Genomic DNA, 20,268 nt, shown 5'->3' on the forward strand with positions numbered 1-20,268 from the left:
GCTTTAAACTTAAAAAAAAAAAAAAAAAGATCAACTAAGATCAAACTTTTAACCTCCTTAACTATCGAAGACGGAAATTACTTTATTCATTTGTATTTGGAGCTGAACTCATTTTTTTTTTTTTTTTTTTTTGGCTAATAAATTTTTTCCCCAAAAAAATTGGTCAGAAACATTTAAAAAAATCATGAACCATAAAATAAAAATCAATGACCTAGAACTAAGATAGTACAACTGTAAATAATATCGTTATATCTGATCTGATTGGGAAAAACCCTCAGAGAGAAAATGTTTAGGATTACTTTCACATTCCCAAATATAGTATCGCAAACGCCAGAATGCACAATGATTGGGGATTTCCTCAATGTTTGAACTTACTTAAGTCACATGATACAAAATTTCAATCTCACGCCGATCGTGAATCAAGGACTTCATAAACATTTTTTTTTTTTTTTTCAAATTAATACTCTTGATGACAAATTGCTATGCACTTGAGCGAATTGATTTATAAAAAGGATGGAGTGTCTCAATGAACATAGTGAACCGTTACATACCATCCCAGTAGATTTTCCATCATGGATCTTAAAGGGTAAGTGTAACTTTATTGCGATTTTCTTCCAGCCAAAGGGCATGAGTTTACAGCTTAAATTTCAAACTAATTCCGATAGCAAACTTTGTCTCTCTTTTGTGACCGTTAATGATCTGGCAGCTACATTCTTCTTTTATAGCATCTTTACCACTTATACACATTTAGTCAGTCAAATTTTTTTCGATCAAAAATGAAAACGATTTTTAAACATTTGATTTCAGATCATCAGTTCTCAAATTCTATAACTAATGGTAATTGAAGAAAAAAAACCCTCACTTATTTTTTTTTAAAATTCAAATTAGATGTTGGACTTTCATCATTTTAACTTAAGGCACTCCAGACAATTTTGAAAATATCTGGAACTACATATCTGAGGGGAAAAAATGAATCGCCAATTTCAAGGCATTTGTTGATTATGGTCTTTGATAAGTTTGAACTGAATTCTTCTTCTTGCGTACAGCCGACCACCCCGCCACCACTGAACGTAGCAGTATCGACAGGATTTGTTGTGGCCGACTGCTATAATTTAAAGACTAGAGAGATTTTTTTCTTAAATAAGAAACAAACCATTTAAAACTGAAATGAAATCAAATGCTTGAATATATTTTAGATCTTCTCAAAAAACAATGAATGTCTCTTATTTGGTGGTATGTGGCATTTTAGCCCTAAGTAATTGCTTATTTGAAATTCGAATATGATTTTGTGTCTTCAGCTTACTTCTATCAAAGAAGATATTTTTTCAATCTTAAAAGGTCGCAGAAACCTCTTTTTTTTTTTTTTTTTTGCATTTATTTTTCAAGAAAATATTATATTTTAAAATTATTTTATTTCGCACAAATAGAATTAAAAATTACTATTTTTTAGGTTTAGTTTGCAGTGAGAATTAATTTAATCTTTTAGGTAAAATAACTTTTTTGTTAGCATAATGGCAATATATTGATAAAAACTAATTTTTTTTTTCATGATGGTTAGATACATTACAGGAAAAAAAAATGCTTAAAATATCTTTAAAAATTGGGAAAAAATTATACGTCAAAATAATAGGTATCATTGAAAATATAAGTTTTTGATATTTAAGATTATGCAAAAATACTTTTTATACCGTTCGTTTTTTAAAAGCTTTCAGTTGTTTGTTTGTTTTTTATTAAAATTTTTTAGAAATTGCTCCTAGGTGCACATTTTTACTCCGAAAAGCATATATTTATCAAGTTTGACAGTTCTAGATAGGCTTAGCCTATAGAGAGCCAGCGCACACACAAATTCATCTAAATTATAAAAAGAAATTAGTATAATAGTTCCCAGAATTGCAAACATTAATCAATTTTTAAAATTAAGTATTTCACATTATTTCCTGTCTTGAATACTAATTATGTATTTCTTATTTTATAAAATTTTTGAGCATGCGGGTTGACGCTTAACTAAAAAAATTGAACATCTTCAGAAATACTGGTTGTTTATGAGTAATAATTACAATTTCGTTAATCGAATTAAGTTCATCGAATGTTTTCTTACTAGCGTTTCTACAAGCAAAATAAGTTCAAAGTTTTTCCAGTGAGGCATCTTTAAAGGAAGTTAATCCAACAATCGTGAATACTTTTGAAGTCATGGTATCGCAATCCACATACTCCTTCCTCTAAGAGACCTTGTAGCGAGTGAAGAAAACGATGCCCAATAGAGGTTGCGTCGTATTAAAGAAGTACTTATTGGTTGCCATAATCACTGATGAATTACAACTGTGATGAAACGACGAATAAATGAGAAACTTATTACTGGGTGTTCTTGCAACTTCCTAATACATATTTACTTAAAAATGATTCATAAATTGTGGCCAAAACTTATTTTGCCTAATTTTATGCAATTAAATTAGATTGAGATGAGCAAAAAAAAATTTCAAATTATTTAAAATTGTATTTTATTTTGTTTGTTTGGAACTGCTGCTATTTATTTTTTTTATTTTTTTTTTTTTGTCTTGCTCTATTCTAACTTTAGAAATTATCTGAAAAAAGAACGGCTGACATAAAGATTTTAGTTGGATTAATGAGTTTTTTTTTTCTACAATTTTATAAATATTTTTAATTATATGCCTGATAATTGGAACAAAAATTAATGCATTTTATACTTTTGCTTGATATAATGGCAATGCGTAAATATAAGAAAGATGTAACTAAAAATTTTGCATTATTTTTTTCAATATGAATGTCAATGCACTCAATAAAATGTTTTGAAAATGTTGCACATTTTTACGAACTTTTATCAATTAATGAAGAAAGATTCATCGATCAGTTTTCATTTATTTTTAATTGTCAGAGTTCATTCATCAGATAGAAAAAGAGACAGATATAATTCAAATGATATTCTTTCGAATTTAGAGAAATCTTAGATTTGTCAAATACCACAGTTTTTTTTTTTTTTTTTTCCCCTATTTGCTTTATAGAAAGGAAGATAGATTTTAAATACAAAATCTTACAATGTCTCTGGAGTTTTCCAAAAAAATATTAACAGCATAATTAGACCATTAAAACTGAACTAAAGATTTGGATAAGAAAAATCTATAATATCATTCATAAAAAGTATAAGTATATTAGACTTTACTAGATCACTAATAAAAACAGAAGAGAAAATGTACTTCATTCCCTTATCTTATTCGACTTTTTTACCATAAAGACAATATTTGAGTACACAGAAGGTTTGAACCTCAATTAATATGCCAATAACATTTTATATATTCGAAAATCCAAAATAACTGCAATAACTCCTGGATGAATTCTATTAAAAATGCAATTATTTCAGAAATATAACGAATATTTCTAAAATATACGTAAAATACCGTTTTTACTTATGCCACAGTAATCCTATTATACGATTAAATATTCTAGTACATTATTAAAAACTATTAAAGTAATTTTCCAAGCATTTAATTATCTTAAAACACAACATTCAGATAAAATTGCTTTCAACTAAGGCGAAATAAAAATAGTTCATGTGTAACCTTCGATAACACATGTTTTACACAGCAATATTTATCAAATTTTGTCAATCCTCAAATAGCACAAATTCTTCATTCATATTGTTTGATTGCTCAAATCAAATTATTTCGTTTAGCATGGAACGAGCCAACAATGTTATAGAAGGATCGATTTTGGTTTTCGTTCTAATGATACTACTTATCCTCATACGCCGCAAAGTACTACATTACCGTCTAATGAAACTATTTTTAGCACCAAGGGAGCTAGCTACTCAATGATTTTAAGCATCCTGTGCGGAATTCACTCATTAACTCTAATGTATCAGCACAGCGTTTGAAAATTAGGCTTCAAATGACAGCAGAAATATTTACTTGATTGAGACATTTACTATTCAGCCTGGGATACTTTTAAAGGTTTATTTTTGTAAAATAGATATTTTCTTTACTCATTTGAAGTTTTAAGAAGTGAAATGTGCAAATTTTCTAAAACATTTTTTTTTATGTGTTTGATTTTTTAAAGACTATCGATTATCGAAAAAAAAGATGCAGTAAAAAATTCCAAAATTGTATTTTATTTTCTATTAAATTTACTTTTGCCTAAATAACTACTTCCTATTTCGTTTAAATAACAGCTTTTTATTTTATTTAAATAATTATACACTAAAGTAATTATTTTAATTAGTAATTAGATTATTTTTTAACGTACAAGACAGCTAATGAGAAAAAAAAATAAGGATTATCGAAGAATAAAATGTTTCATTCTTGTATTTCATGTTTGCATTTCGTTTCAGTTCATTATGAATCATGTTTTTATGTAACCATTTCATTATGAATCGGTTTTTATGACATACAGAGAATCGTGAATGTTTTAATGGAATATATGAGCAATGCTTTCGTTTAAAATAATTTTTATTTTTTCAGTATTTATTTTCTCAGACTATAAACTATTTACCTTCTTTTTCTTCTTCTTCTTTTTTTTTTTTTTTTTTTTTCGCTTATAAACATTGTATACGGATTATGTTCACAGGTTTTCAAAGAAAAATCTTTTATTCTGTCATTCCAGAATCTATAAATACAATGAAATAGCATAATTAAAGCAGAATCAATACAATTGTTAATAATATTAGAAAAAAAAAATGCGCAAAAAATTGCAATCGACGACGAAAAATTCTAAAACGAGGTAAAAAAAAAAAAGCGAACTCCTATTTTTATTTCTCATGCAAGATTTTTTAATATTAGAATAAAATCGAGCGATCTATCAAATCGATAAATTAATTTCTCAACAAGTGAAAAATTCTTGAAGAGAATTATAAACTCATTAGATGCTCAATGCTGATTGAGAATAAAATAATTTGAAGAGAATGAAAAGCTGTGGTAGAGTAGCCCACGTTAATTTTATTAAAAGCATTATTATCATGAAAAATATTATCAAAAACATTATTACATGAAAATTTAGATCTAGAATGATTGATAAGAACAATAGTAATCCAATATTACCTTTGAAACCGATCTTATACAATCGTTCTAAACCTAAAGATATAAATTGTTCAGAAAAAAATAATCAGTGAAAGTGGTTACAGCAAATACAACTTTATGTTTTAAAAGTGCTTTGAATCAAAGCTTACATTGTTGTTTTATTATTAAATGACTTAACATCAAAGTTATTTTTCAAGAAATATTTTCAAAAATTAAATTATCTTCTTTTTCCAAATTTCATGAAGAAAAGAAGAAAAAGGTTTGGTTTTTCTTATCACATTTATGTATTTTTCATAAATAACCATAAAATTTAAGAGCAGATTCAAAGAAAGATAAATTAATTTCTTTTCAATTATTTTTTATGTTTAAAACTATAACTAATAATTAAGGATTTTCATTTTTTACAGAATACTTCTAAGTATTTTGCTTGGATTTGCTTGCCTGTTTTCAGTACTAAAAGGTAAAACATGTTTAGAACTTTCATTTAAAAATAAAATCTAACCTTACTTTAAGAATATACAAGTAATTCCCATTGTATAGTTAATTTGAATGTTCCTATTGTATAGTTCTTAATTGAGTGCATTGTTTGAATTAAACTGAGTTTTTATTTTGAGTGTTGAGTAAAGAATAATAAGAGTGTTTGAGTGTTTCATTTGAGGGTTGAGTGTCATTTTAGTGTTTTGATTTCTTTGATAATTCTTGAGAGAAAATTAAAAAGCAATCTTAATAACATGAATAAAAAAAATATCAAATCTCTTTTCAAGGGATTCTAGTCTATTCATGCATGATTTTATATTTTACTTATGCAAAAAAAAAAAAAAAAAAATCAAGCCTCTTTTTTTCTATTTTTAAAACACTTTAGACATTTAACTGATACATTTTGGTTTCATAGATGTTTCCTCAATCTTTTTTTATGCAAAAATTCAAAAATATATTTTAGACCGTTTTTCAAGAACTTCCTCCCGAAGTTAGTCATATACCTTAATTAAATATAAATAATAGCGAGCTTCTTTTTTATGTATCATTAATATACAGCATATGTTGCATGTCAATTATAATAGATATTTACATAATACTTTTGCGCTATAAGCATAATAAATAAAATAAATTCTTTAACTTCTATAGTGATCCTGCTTTCATTTAGATGACGCCGTGGTTTAAGCTGCGTGCTCGTGTCAGCGGATTAACCATGCGATACATGGGCCAACTGTATTTTTTTTTCTGTGCTCGCGAAATTTATAGAGTTAAATTTATTCTAAGTGCTGTAAAATTTACATAATCTAACGCAGATGGTGGTAACAGATTTCAACTCATAAAAAAATAGTGATGAATTTTTCGGAATATTTACTCCTAAATTTAGAGCTAGAAAATGAGTTCATTAAAATTGACTAGAATTAGAAATTTCTAAATTTAGAAATACTTCAAAATTCTGTCGAGCATTTATTTCTATACTTAGAAATAGTTTTTGGTTTCATATTTGTAAAGGATTTTTTTTTTTTTTAATTATTCACACGTAATGAATATCATTTTGGACCAATATAGAAAGGAAGAAAATTGTGTATAAAGAGTGATAACAGAGAAAAGATTCAAATGACAAGATAAAAAAGGTAGAATTATAATGGACATTTTTTTAAGTCCGTGAATTTATGTAATTTAAACATTTCCTTTCCCCCCATATGCAGATTTAGACTTTGTTTACATAATAAATACAGTGGACTCTCGTAAGATGCCACGACAATTATTTGTGACCAATATTAATATGATGCTAGTAACATTCTCTTATCATATGGCAAATGATAAATGTATTACGCATAGTTTAGATAAGAATTTTTTTTTTTTTAAACCTGCTGCTTATATCTAACACTGAAAGCTTAAAGATAATAATATCTCAACAATTTGATCAATTAAAAATATGTTTGAACTAGTATAAATTCGTCCGATAATGCATGTCGTGTATAATCTTGACCATCGAGAATATCGACGATCAAGTTATAGCACAATTTTCTATTACCCAGATTTTATCCCCCATTTTGTACTAGAGTCCGCGGTGCTTACATTTCAGTTTATATGTTTATTTCATTCATTGAAAAAGATAAATCATTTTAATTCGGATTTCAGCTGGGAACGCTCATCAGTCCTGTAAAACGCAGTGCGGAGATAGCTGCTGTCCTCATGAAAATGGGGTGTGTTGCGAAGGCGGTTCGGCGTGTTGTCGGCAGGGACAGACGTGCTTGACTAATATCGACACTTGCGTCGGCTTGAGAGATACAGCAAACGGTAATGTGACACTTCATTCCGAAAAGGCCTCTCCTGTTTCTGGGTTCTACTGCCCTAGTGGTACAACTCCTTGTGAAGGTGGTTGCTGTCCTTATGAGGATGGTGTCTGCTGTAATGATGGCTACTGCTGTCCTCAAGGATTCACGTGTACACCAACCACATGCGAGAAGGCCGGCGTTCCCAATCAGTCGCTGAGGAAAGGGTTGGCCGGAAAGGACCCGGAGAATAACATAATGGGACATGAACTGAAAAAACTTGGTATTCAGATATGTCCTGATAAGCTGCATTTATGTCCTGGTTCAGCTGAATGCTGTAGAAAGAATAATGGAGAATGGGACTGTTGTCCGAAAGTTTCTAATTTAAAAGGTATGTCTGCTTTAGAATACTTCTGGTTAAAACTTCAAATATTTTTTATCCTCTTTTTATTTTCCTTCTTTTTTTTACATGAAGATTTGATTTGTTTCATGTCATGTATTTAAAAATGAAATATCGGAAACGATTTTTTATTCCCTTCCAGATGCCAATTAACTTTTTTTAATATTTTAAACTTACTTAATAATATATTAGATAATTTTAATTAATTTCGATTTTACATGAAAAGTGCCATTTCGTAGAGAACTTGTGAGAAATTAATTGCAAAATTTCACAATAAATAATGAATTATGAAACATATTTTTAAAAAATACAAAGTAGAAAATAATAAAAAATAATTTTTATAAAATAGAAGATGTATTTCAGCAAAAATACAGAGAGCGAGGTGTTGCCCATAATATTCGAAAGAAATTAATCCGAATAAATATTTTAAAAGGGAAAATTCCTAAATATTATTTAAAAATTGAACTATATCAAAAATATGATCAAAATTTTAAGTTGCTATATATGAACGCCTAACATTTTCACACAATTGTCAATGCTTAACTGTTTCATGCAAAGCCTAAAATTTTGATGTCCATATTTTTGAAAGAAATAATCGATTCTATCTCTTCAGGAATGAAACATCTATCTCAAGTCTCTAACTTTTACAAAAGATAGAAGAAAAACTGAATTTTTTACAACACGTAGCGATTATGGTGGGATTTATTTTCACTTCTGTCACGATTATGAGACTTCTTTTGTTATAAATCCGGGGGGGGGGGGGGAACGGGAGGCGAAAAAAAATTTCTTTTCGATTGTGTATTTAATGCAACTAGTTGATATTCTCCAAAAGTCGTGGATTAATCCTGGATGGCCTTTCTGATGCTGGAGTCGTTGTCTTAGAAGGGTTTAAAAAGCTAGAAATCAGCATTCAAAATATTCATCACATAGATCAAGTTTTACTTGAGAGAGATCACTTTCAAAAGTACCAATGGTTCATATTCACAATTAAACGTCTGAACGATTCTAAGAACTCAAATGATAATCCGTATTTCTTATTTTTCTTAAAAGAAATAAAATTCTATCGACGAATTTTTAAAAACACAGCAGAAAATGGCAATATTCATCCTTCTTAAACAAAAAAAGAAAAGAAATAAAATTAAAAAGAAAAGGGGGGTACACATTTCAAGAGAATCCAGATGCTTAGATAAGTTTTACTATTCCACAAATTGTACATGACAGCCTGTTTCGAAACTTTATAAATAGTTACTTTCAAAAGATATGAATATTAGTTTAAAACTAGAATTTTGGTCCCTTTTAAAATGAGCAGTTGAAATATAATGATTAAAAAATCAAATTATAGTCAAATACTCGATGCAAAAGTTATAAAATAATCATGAGTTGAGAATCATAGTCACTAACTGTAAATACTTGATTTTGTCCCCCTCTCTTAACATGATTTATACTTTTGCATAAATGGAGAACTAAAATAAAAGCTGCTTTCTTTTAGAATATAGCATGTGGAAATCGAAGAACCTGTGCAAAAAAATAAATAAAATAACATTAATAAACTTAAGAATGAATAGCTCACAGCCTTTTTTTTTTTTGCATTTATAAGTAACAAGTCATATCTTTAATAATGAAGAAAAAAAGTAGAATAATGTATTAAAATTATTATATTTAAAGTACAATACTTTTCTAGCACTTGAATATACAGCACATTGCATTTAGTTTCTCTCTTACATCCTTCTTTTCAAGAGTATTGGAGACACAAATTTAGAGCTAATTAATCCATCTATTACAATGACTGACTTCAAATAATCCATTGGGATAATTTCGAGTATGAGAAGCATCTTTCCTAAATTTCATCAAAAGCCGCTTTGGGAATCTTTTCTTAAGGATAGATGCGACGAACATGGAGATTAAATTTCATCTACATCTATGAAATTGTTATATGTACTTCAGTTACTCCTTCCCTTCTTATACAGAAGATTTGAGTGTATTTACCTTAAGGTTTTAATCAGAGAAGATTTCGATCCCGCCATATCAATAATTTAAGAAGTTTGAATATTGAGAATCAAATTTCGAATCATTCGGTTCGTTTGTTATAAATATATATAGCATTCCTTGGAATAATGTGGTGGAAGGGTATGCCGGATAGGCTGGAGTTCTATACACTCATATCTTTGCCCATCAATACGAGAAGACAAAGTTTTTATACGAAAAATCATTGTTATAATACGCATTTTCGCACTTCTTATTGAGTATTAAGCCCGCCATTTATTTCAAAGTAAGTAAAATGTGAACGCGGTTCGGCGAATCATAGAAGCAGCTGCGTTTTTTGTTGTTGCACCAGAGTTTTGTCGCCGTACAGCGCGTCTCCTCTATTGTCATTACAACTTTTTTTCGGTTATTGCTCATTTTGAAATCTTCACAGTAGTTACACTTGAAAAAACATTAAGCACATGTCAAGAACAATTTACGAATATAGCACTTACTTTACTGTTATTATTAGGAACAGCGGCAACAATTGAGGTCCGTTACACACTGATGAAACAATGAACAAAGGGCAGAAAGCAGCACTTTTTCTGTCACAACTTGTATTCTGCATACGACACATAGGAGGATTGACGCCCGTTACCAATGCCTTAGTAATGTTGACAAGGCAAACCTTGCCTTTCTCTTTTAATTGCGATAAAAGAAAGCTAGGCCGGATAGTACGGAAGCCAGATAATCGTGAACCGGATACTCGGGTGTGTACTGTATTAAGAACATATCTATCTTCCAACTATGTAAGAAAATTAGTGGTTTGAGATTGATCTTTTCAGTCGGCAAAAAACAAACAAAAAAAAATGCTTACAAAGTTTTATCAGAATCCCCTCAGATATCTGGAATTCATGCTAGAACAAAACATTCATTCATACGTAAAGTTTTATATATAAATACATATTACGCTGTGACTGTGACTGTAATGTTTCATAAATAATCGAAGTTACTTTTGAATCAAATTTTCTCTTTTAGGTGAATGCTGCAGTATATGGGGAATATGGATGTGCTGCACTGATATTGCTCCCAAATGCCATTGGTGGGGATGTTGGTTTTCATGAAGACAATAATCAGGAATTTTCCCATAATGTCTTCTAAAATGCATGTTAGACGATTAAAAAATTATCTAGAATTAAACATAATGATTTTGCAAATGCCATATTTTGCTAATGCTTCTCTACATTTCTTATGATTTGTAATCTCTTCATATGAAATTAAAAATTTCATTCGTTTGGCATTTTGTGTGTTTAGTTTTTCACGAACTAAGGATAACAATAAAAATTACAGGTTCATATTCAATATTGTAAGTTAAAAACAACAGATTCAACTCTTTCATTTTAAATTTAAATCTACATTAGTGTACATATTTTGGAACATTACTTCTCTCCACTGAACAACAGAAGAAAAAGAAGAAAAAAGATCTACAAGGTTTATGTATAAGCTACATATTAAAATGTTTGTTGACTTTTTGAGTTAACATATTCCCATACATACAAATAGACAGAGTGACAATTAATCCTAAAGTAATTCCGTTTTGAATTATTGTGTTGTCATAAACAATAATAACTGATAAAAAATCATACTCGCATGTCTATAGTGTGGAGATTCTTGAAAATCGAAAAATCAAATTCTTTCCATAATTACAATACCACCTAATCATAATTTTAAAAAAACAGAGAAAGGTGACAAAAAATATTTGGATATATATTACATGGTGCTAAAAATATAATGTTTATAAATAATCATAATTTGCTTTAAAACAAAAATAATTTTTTGGTGATTATTGCAACCAGTTTAGATTCCTTCAAGCTTGCTGAAGTGTCTTTGTCTCTAAATGCAGCTGATAGGAATATTAATGCCACACAAAAAGCAGAAAATTTTAGATTCAATTTTTTTCTTTTGTCATATAAATATTTTTTTAAAATCTAAAATACAGTCTTTCTAGTTAATGCTTACCAAATTACTTGTGATATGCAATCTTTCTGAAAAATTATCTTTTTCTTAATAGGAGTAAAAAAAAAAAAGGGAAAATTTACCTCTAATACACAATCACGCTTTGAATTATTAACTAATATTGAAGTTTTCGAATTTGGGCACGGAAGAAAAAATATTTTATAAATTCGAAAAATAGTAAATTAAATTAGTTTGAATCATTTACTTAAAAAAATAATCTAATCAGAACTTTCAGACTTTACAATACTTTTACAACATTACTTAACCAGTCAATATTTTTAGATATTCCGTTATAAAATACTAAATAGCTTAAACCATGTAGTTAAAAGAGTGAAATGTTTCCAAATCCAAAATCATTTAAATAAAATATAAATAACATCATTCGTGTTCCATTTGCTGAATAAGTCTAATTTCTACTAATAATAAAGCAGAATGCGCGAGTATTCATATGCGCGTATGAGTGCGCGCGTTCTATTGAAAACATTCCATTAAACCTAGAATGTACTTAAGAAGTGTGGAAATATATGCCACAAATCAATTTTAGAAACTTTAATCAGAATTTTAATTAATTAAATTTAACCAAAATTTTCACGTTTTTTCTCTATAACTACAAAAAAATAAAGCAAAAGAGTTTTACACAATCTTAAAATTCAAAAAATTTATCTTTGCAATTATACCAGGTTAATTGCTGTGCATTTTTTTTTTTTTTTTTTTTGTCTATTTTTAACTCAATTTTAAAATCTTTAAGCTTATTTTACAATATGCATCACTAACCTGGAATGTTAGTGATGCATAGTTCTTTTCATTATTATTATTATCAATATTTCAACCTGGATGTTCGTTTCATGTTGATGAAGATTCATTCATTTAATTACTTAGTTGCCAACCCAATAGATAGAGATACTCGACCAATCCAAAGTACCAAAAACAATCATACAAAAATAATTTACAAATATCGGGTGAAAGTCCGTACAGACAGAACAAATTAGATATATTTACCAAAAGTGTCAGTGTTTTAAAAGTTCTGAAAAAATTCAAGTCAAAAAATAACCTGATAAAGAAAACTCTTGAATTGCTGGACTGTCCCATCTTTCTACATCGGTGAAAGCCACATCGGAATAGCAGGTAATGAGGTACCAGAAATAGCTACAAAAAAATGCAACTATTCTACATTATATAAATATTCCTCTGAAAAGTTCAGAAAGAACTTTTAAAACTAAATTTTAAAAATTTAGTAAAAAATTAATGGTAAAGACGTTGCGATCCTGAAAAGAAAAAAAAAAAAAAAAAAGTTCACACATGAAATATTTAATTAAGTTAAAATTTTCACATGGATAGATAATAGATTCATTATCGAAGCAGTTGCAACTCATGGTCTTTGTCAAAAATACCTATATATTTCAACCTTAACCCTTCTTTGCATGATAGTTTCTTTTATTGTGAAATAAATCAGGGTGGTGTAATTCATGCTCCAGATTAAAGAAAAATATTTAAATAATCTTAGTATAAATATATAATAAAAAATAATTAAAAAAATAGTATGATGGAAATATCCATCATCATTCAAATTTACATGTTAAGCTCAGCACAAAATCTTCAATGTCCCTTTTTTCTCAACTGGCCACCAAAAACTGCTAGCATTCAACGAGGTCAAAAAATACAGTGTGTAAAAATGGTCTGGAAAGGTGATGAATCTATTTATTGTCTTTGAATGTTTGACTTGTCGGACAAATAGTAGTAGAGAAAGCGGATTCTTCAAACAAAATTGCATTTATAAATTCAATTTATTTACTTACTTAAGATAATTCGTGCTCACAGAACAAACCTAATAATTTTATTTTGCAAATTATAGTGCAAACCTAGGAAGAAAACAGACATGGAATAAAAACGGAACTTCTTAGTGTTTAGGAGATTGCATTTTGGTTTTCCTCATTACAGTACTGTGCAAATTAATTGGGACAAACACAAAAATTTTCACAAATGTTGTTTAATTAGTATAGGTTAACTTACATGCACGGTATAGCAATCTAATACAAAATATGTCCTCCTCTAGCTTGAATGAGATCCTGTACACGGTTTGGCATGGATGCCACAAAATTAGAATATAAATTTTTGATCTCGTCATCACGAAACCAAACTTTTATAGATTCACAATCATTGTTTTCTTTGTTGAGCAGTCCACTTTATTCAAACGTTTCTTTACATTGCTCTACAAATTTTCGATGGGATTTACATCAGGAGAATAACCAGGTCAATCCGAAACCGTTATTTTCTGTTTTTGGAAAAAATTCGTTGTTAGCTTAAAAGTATGGCATGGAGCAAGATCTTGTCGAAAGATACCAACACTACCAGCGAATGTTTGCATCATAGGCACAATTTTACTTTCTATTATAGAAATGTGTTGTTTACAGTTTACAGTTTATCATCCTTTCAACTGGTACTAAGCTGCCAGGTCCTTTAGAAGTAAAATAACCGCAAAACATCTGTTTCTGAAAGTGCTTAACTGTTTGAATAAGATGTTGCTCCCTGATGGGTTCTACACTATTTCGCCTGACAAATCTTGGTCGAAACCCTAGCACAAGAAAATGCGTTTCATCGCTGAATACAACCTTCTTCCAATCTTCTGCAGTCCAGGATTGATATTTCCTGTCCCAATCCAAATGTTTTTTCTTCATTGCAGGTGTTAATAACTGTTTTTCGATTGGTTTTCTTGCAAATCTCCCAGCTTCACTAAGCCTTCGTCGAATTGTCGATGAATCTACGCTCATACCAGTAGCTAATAATTCTCTCTGAAGATCTCTGCTTGTTTTGTAAGGATTCATTGTACTATTTCGTACAAGAAATTTGTCTGTTCGAAGTGTGGTCTTGCGTTTGCGTCCACATTTACTCTTTCATTTTGGAGACACTGCCTCAAAATTCTTTTGCTGATTAATAATCCTAGAAACACTGGATTTTCCAACTCCAACTACTGCAGCAATATCCCTCACAGTCATAGAAGTATGCTGAATAAGGGTAACAATTCTAGTCCTTTTCCTGGGAGTGATATCCATTTTTTAATACACGTCAGAAGGAGACAATTCACACAAGCGACCACTTTTTACAGCAACTGAAGGGAAAAATGTTCGACATGTCATGATCACGTGATCAAACCGGTTTAGACTAGTCAAGAGCAGTCACGCGTTCTAAGAAAATGCAGTTGAAAACGGTTTGAAGCAGAAAATCCCCGAGAAAGGAACAATTTCCTTAAAAAATCTGTTTGTCCCAATTAATTTGCACAGTACTGTATATATATATAACTCTGAAAATTGTCATTCCCACAGTTTCATAAGGATCATTCTTCACTAAAAATTACAGTAAATTTACAAATGGAAAAAATTTGAACTTAGCCATGAAAAGAATTTAGTTTAGTCAGTTATATTAAAACCCCTTTTTAAAGGAACAATAGCACTATTTTGGGACAGACCTCATAATTTTGAACCACAGTCAGATGACGAGGATTATACTTGACACCAACCACTTTTTTAAAACTATTATTAGAAATATAACAATCATCAAAAAATTCGCCTTTATATAATTTTAATCTAATTTAAATTCTAATTAATTTCCTAATTTTTATCTTAATTTAACCCATATTAATTTTATTCTAAAATGTTCTCTTATTTCTTGATCCAATTCACACTTTATTTAATTCAATACGCGCTCTTATTCAGCAGGTTCTCACGCTCCGAGTGAAGGGATAGAAATTCATAATTCTTATAACATGTTTTTAAAGATACCTTAATTTCCCTTTCCTAAGACTACACGTGTCAAAGAAATCTCTATCAGAATCTCATAGTAAAAACCACCGAATGGAGAATTTCGGTCTATCTTGATCTTCTCCTCATGAATCGAGATGTAAACGGATGTCAGTTTCATCATCACTTCTTGTACATATTAGGAATGGAATAAATCAAAGCTTTAAAATTTCAAGTTTCTTCTCGGCCACATAACTGCTAAAATCTGTTTTACATATATGTATAACGGCTAATCCAGCAGTTTCTCACGCATAGAGTAAAGAGATAAAAATCTGACAGCAAAAAATCATTATATATATTACACACACACAGGGTGTTCCTAAATTCATGGACCAAACTTTGAGAGTAGGTAAAGTATACATAAAGAAGATTTTTTTTCATAGGAATATGATATAGAAAATGAAAAGTAAAGGCAGAAAAAACTAGAAATGTTGAGAAAATGAAAAAAAGCGATTTCTTAACACAATATTTTTAGACCAGACAATATACATATTTACCAAAGCCTGCATAAAAATGATTTTCTGGGAAGAAAAATACAGAATATTCTGGAGGTTCTTTTTATTAGCATTGTCAAATCGTCTGCAAGACAATTTTATTGTATTTGAAAGGCATTATGTGAGTTTCAAATAATTTTTTGTAATTAGAAATTTTTTTTGCGTGACGGAGAGATGCACGTTATTAGAGAAATCAGACATACTTTTGATGTACGGCTGCAAACAGCAACGGAAAAGAAGAATTACGATTGTATCCTGAAGGCTTTTCCAAAAGAACAAAACCGGATCACAAAATTTGTTCCGCTTTTACATAGTCAGCTTCGTGAGAGCTATTCATTTCATGAACCTCTCTATCTGCTCAGTCAAGAAATCGGACTCGGCCCCACTATCCTCAGCACTTTTCTTGCCCTACATTTTTCATCTCCGATTCAACGGATTCGTTGTAATGGATGTATGTTGGAACAATTAACAATCCCAACAACAAATAACGAGTTTGTTAATGCAAAGACGAAAATACATAAACGACAAAATACAACCGAGAAATACACAAGCAACAAACAACATCTTGCAAGTAGCTAATAGATCGTAAACAGCTACAGCAACACACAAAATGGGCAGACAGAACTCAGCAGGAGGAGAGAGTCCACACAACTATTCACGTCCCTCTTCTCCTCTTTTTAGTTGTATTCAACTGCCGACCCACGACTATAAGGCTGCCTACTCAGTAGATGACTCGATACTGCTTGAATACTCGACTCTAGGTCTCTTTATATATTAAACTCTTATATTGGAACTTTATTCATTAGAAACATTAACAAAAATTATGTATGAAGGTGAAAAAGAAGGAAGAGCAACAAAAATTAATCTTAACCGGTAACCAAAACGCAAATTATGAATATCCATTTATTGTATAGCGATTCATCGTGAACCATTTTTCATGACCATGATATCAATAAATCGAAAACCGACACAGCCCTAACTAGTGTTTTATTTTATTCAAATGCAAGAGGTTTTATTCAGTTTCGCGCTGTACTGCAATGCTCGTTTAATCATACTTTTCAGAGCTCTAATGGCGCAGTATTCCAGCTGATGCAACACTCTCAGAATCAAAACAGTGAACATATTCTTCATGAAATTTAACCTGTGTACTCCTTTATCCCTAAATAAGTTACCAACATTTTTTGTTTGAGTTTAAAATTTAGAAGTTAATGAGTCTCAAAGGGCAAGAGAATTGTGATCAAGATTTTAATGAGTTGCATTTAATTTTCGTTTACCAGTGTTGAAACTGTCATATTTGGCGAGTTATCGCTTGAAAAAAAAAATTCTAATTCGGCGAATTTAACAAAATTTACATCTAGACCAAAGTCGAGAAAATGAATGAGCTTCACTAAAAAAATTTAGAAATTCTGGAGTTTGAATAATTAAAAAAAAAAAAATTGGAACACAGATATCCTAGTAAATTATATATGGTGTTTAATTTTTAAGTACTATTTAAGAAACAAATAAAAAACCGGAAATAAACAATTTAGTTATTTTTGTTGATGTTATTATTTTCGTCTGAATTTTAGACAATTTCATATTTTTAATTCAATAACTTAAAAGATAACTAGCAGTACCCATACAGGGTTGCCCGTGGATAACATCCAAGGCGAAAATAGCTGTATAGTTGTTCGAGATTCATTAAAAATATACAATAAAAAAGCTGTTTTAAAATTTAAAAATATACAAATAACTAACTTATTGTACCCACTGTTCCACACTTGTTTATCAACTCTGTATAATCTGATATGAAAATAAAATTCAGCTTGCTTCATAATATTTCTTTTTAAACTGTATTGGATGTTTTTCCTCCTGCTGCCAAGACCAAGAAATTTTGCTTGGGTGTAAATATAGAAAGTGCTACATAAAGTTGTCCATGAACTTCAATATACTAAAACCTTCCCCAATAAATAACCTACAAAATGGTACAAATATCTACAATATCGGTTAAGTATTTTTCGAGTTCAAACATACAGACGCTTTCAGGAGACTTCATTTTATACAATGTATAGACAATATGAGCCTAATATTTTGAAACTGTTTTATTCAAACAGTGAAAATATAATTGCACAAAAGCCTACAAAACAGACTCAGATCACTTTGTTATTTTTTTTTTTTTTAAAAAAAGGACTGGTTTTGAAAACAGTTGAATTCTGACATTTCATCTAATTCTTCATAATTTATAAACATATTTATTATTTGTACAATTAAGTCCAATGAAATAGACTTAATTATGATATGTAGAAAAAAATAATCAAAAGAGATGCCAGAAGTTTATTTCTTTTTCATATGCTATTGAGCTAAAAATTTAAGATGTAAGGATAATAATATTTGAATATACAGCATTTACAGAAATTGAAGATAATTATTATAAGGGGAAAAAAATCCTAAAAAAAGAAAATAACTTAATTATGAAAGGCCAGTTAAATTTAATTACAATACATTTCATATTTTAATGCTTAAATAACCTTTGAAGAATAATAAAGTACTCAAAAAATTAAGCAACAAAAACACAGTTTAGACTTTTTTTTTTTTTAATTATTTCACTTATAGGAAGGGAGGAAGCACTTTCATTTCAAAGCAATGAATTTAATAATAAGATAACCTTGACAGTCTTTATATCTGATGCAAATACTTTAAGTTGACAAAATTGCACTAAATTGCTTTCATTATCTTGAACTTTGTAAAAATAAAATAAAAAAAATTGTAAAAAATGATACAAAAAAATTCAGATGATGTTAATAAAGTGCTCCGTAGAATTAATCAAAGAAAGCAATAAGAAAAAAGGACTACATCACTTTCAAACAAATTATTATTCTATCACTTCTTGCTTTGTGCACATACACATACACACAATGAATAAATTTTCCACAAATTAGGAGATTTCTGTTTTAATGCATTTCTACACTGAAGACTACAGTAAAGGTAGTAAAATTACATTCACAACACACCTCAGATCGCAGCTGTAAAAGCTACATGTCATTCTGCATATAAAATAAATAAATGAATCAAAATATCACAGCTTCTTACACAACAAATTTAAAATTCTAAACTCATAACATAGTTCCTAGTTAAATACAGATATAATTTTTTCCATAAATATAAAAAGCTAATTACATATCATACATAGTTTTCTTAATTAGTATTTTACCAGACAGCACTTCTGCATTTTTAAAGAACAATTACTTTCATACCATCAAGAATTTTTCATTTTAATTAGTTTCGAATTGACTAGTTAATTTAAATCAAACTACAATTAGAAAAAGATAACTCGATCACACAGCTTCTACAGAGAGCTAGATTACCTACCCTAGGTTTCTAAATAATAAAATGCCTAACAAATGCTGCCTAAAATGCAAATGAAAATATGTTATGCTTTCAAGCATTCAAAACATTCATAGAAACATTATTTACACATAAAATCAATGAATATAGAAGATCCTTGCAGATATTTTTCTTTTTTTATCAATGAATACATGGAAAAAGAGTAAATTCCAATCAGAATTCAAAACTTATTCACAAAACTGTCAAAAAATAGCACTTCTGTTATCTTTTAATTCTTCAAAAGATTTTTGCACATTATAAAATACATTTATGCTTTAAAAATAAATAAATGAAACATTATGTTATTTTTAGAATAATATATTCAAAATTGTCAATTATTGATTAACTAGTTCATCAGCAGTTATTAATTCAATAATACTTTTAAAAAATTTTAAATACCGAATTGTAGGGTTTTTGAAGAATTAAAAACAAAAATGCAATTCAAAATTTCATTACTTTTAGTTACACACAGCCTACCTAAAAATTTCTATTTTCAAATATCACATAAATAAATTTATACTGGAGTTACAAATATTGTAGAAACAATGTAGTACAATAGTATCTAAAGAAAAATTTGTCTTATTTTATAGCAGTAAATATATCAAAAGAAAAAGCACTTATAAATAAAGTTCCATTGAGATTTCAATATTTCTAAATTAATTAAATTTTTGCTTTTTTTCCCAGGAGTAATTATCTTCTAATGCTTCATAAATTTTTGCCATGTAAATAATTTGATAAAAATAAAATATAAAGATTTATGAAATTTAAAAAAAAAACAGCTATTCTTAAAAATTATTACAAATGTTTAAAAAATATCAAAAAAATTAACAGAGAGTAACAGAATGCACTTAAAAAAATTGGGATAAAATAAAAAAATATATAAAGCAATTTCTTTTTTTCAAAGAGAAAAAAGCAATAACTCAATAAAAAAAAATCACTATCTAATTAATTCAATCACAC

The 20,268-nt window shown here is 28.9% G+C and overlaps 1 protein-coding gene across 1 annotated transcript; it reads left to right on the forward strand.

Moving 5' to 3' along the window:
• The first annotated feature begins 435 nt into the window (after nucleotides 1-435).
• LOC129969399 (progranulin-like) lies at nucleotides 436-10,941 on the forward strand. The gene is made up of 4 exons (XM_056083962.1): nucleotides 436-586; nucleotides 5,435-5,487; nucleotides 7,146-7,670; nucleotides 10,680-10,941. Exons 1-4 carry the CDS (start codon nucleotides 573-575, stop codon nucleotides 10,763-10,765), a joined length of 678 nt encoding a protein of 225 aa, XP_055939937.1. The 5' UTR covers nucleotides 436-572; the 3' UTR covers nucleotides 10,766-10,941.
• Nucleotides 10,942-20,268: the final 9,327 nt, after the last annotated feature.

This window comes from Argiope bruennichi, chromosome 5, assembly GCF_947563725.1.
Source record: "Argiope bruennichi chromosome 5, qqArgBrue1.1, whole genome shotgun sequence".
In the NCBI taxonomy this organism is placed as follows: domain Eukaryota; kingdom Metazoa; phylum Arthropoda; class Arachnida; order Araneae; family Araneidae; genus Argiope; species Argiope bruennichi.

What these genes read in the sequence shown, in the direction of transcription:
- LOC129969399 (XM_056083962.1), top strand. An exon ending in CCTGTTTTCAGTACTAAAAG is followed by an intron (nt 5,488 to 7,145) that starts GTAAAACATGTT and finishes TTCGGATTTCAG; the next exon opens with CTGGGAACGCTCATCAGTCC. An exon ending in GAAAGTTTCTAATTTAAAAG is followed by an intron (nt 7,671 to 10,679) that starts GTATGTCTGCTT and finishes TTTCTCTTTTAG; the next exon opens with GTGAATGCTGCAGTATATGG.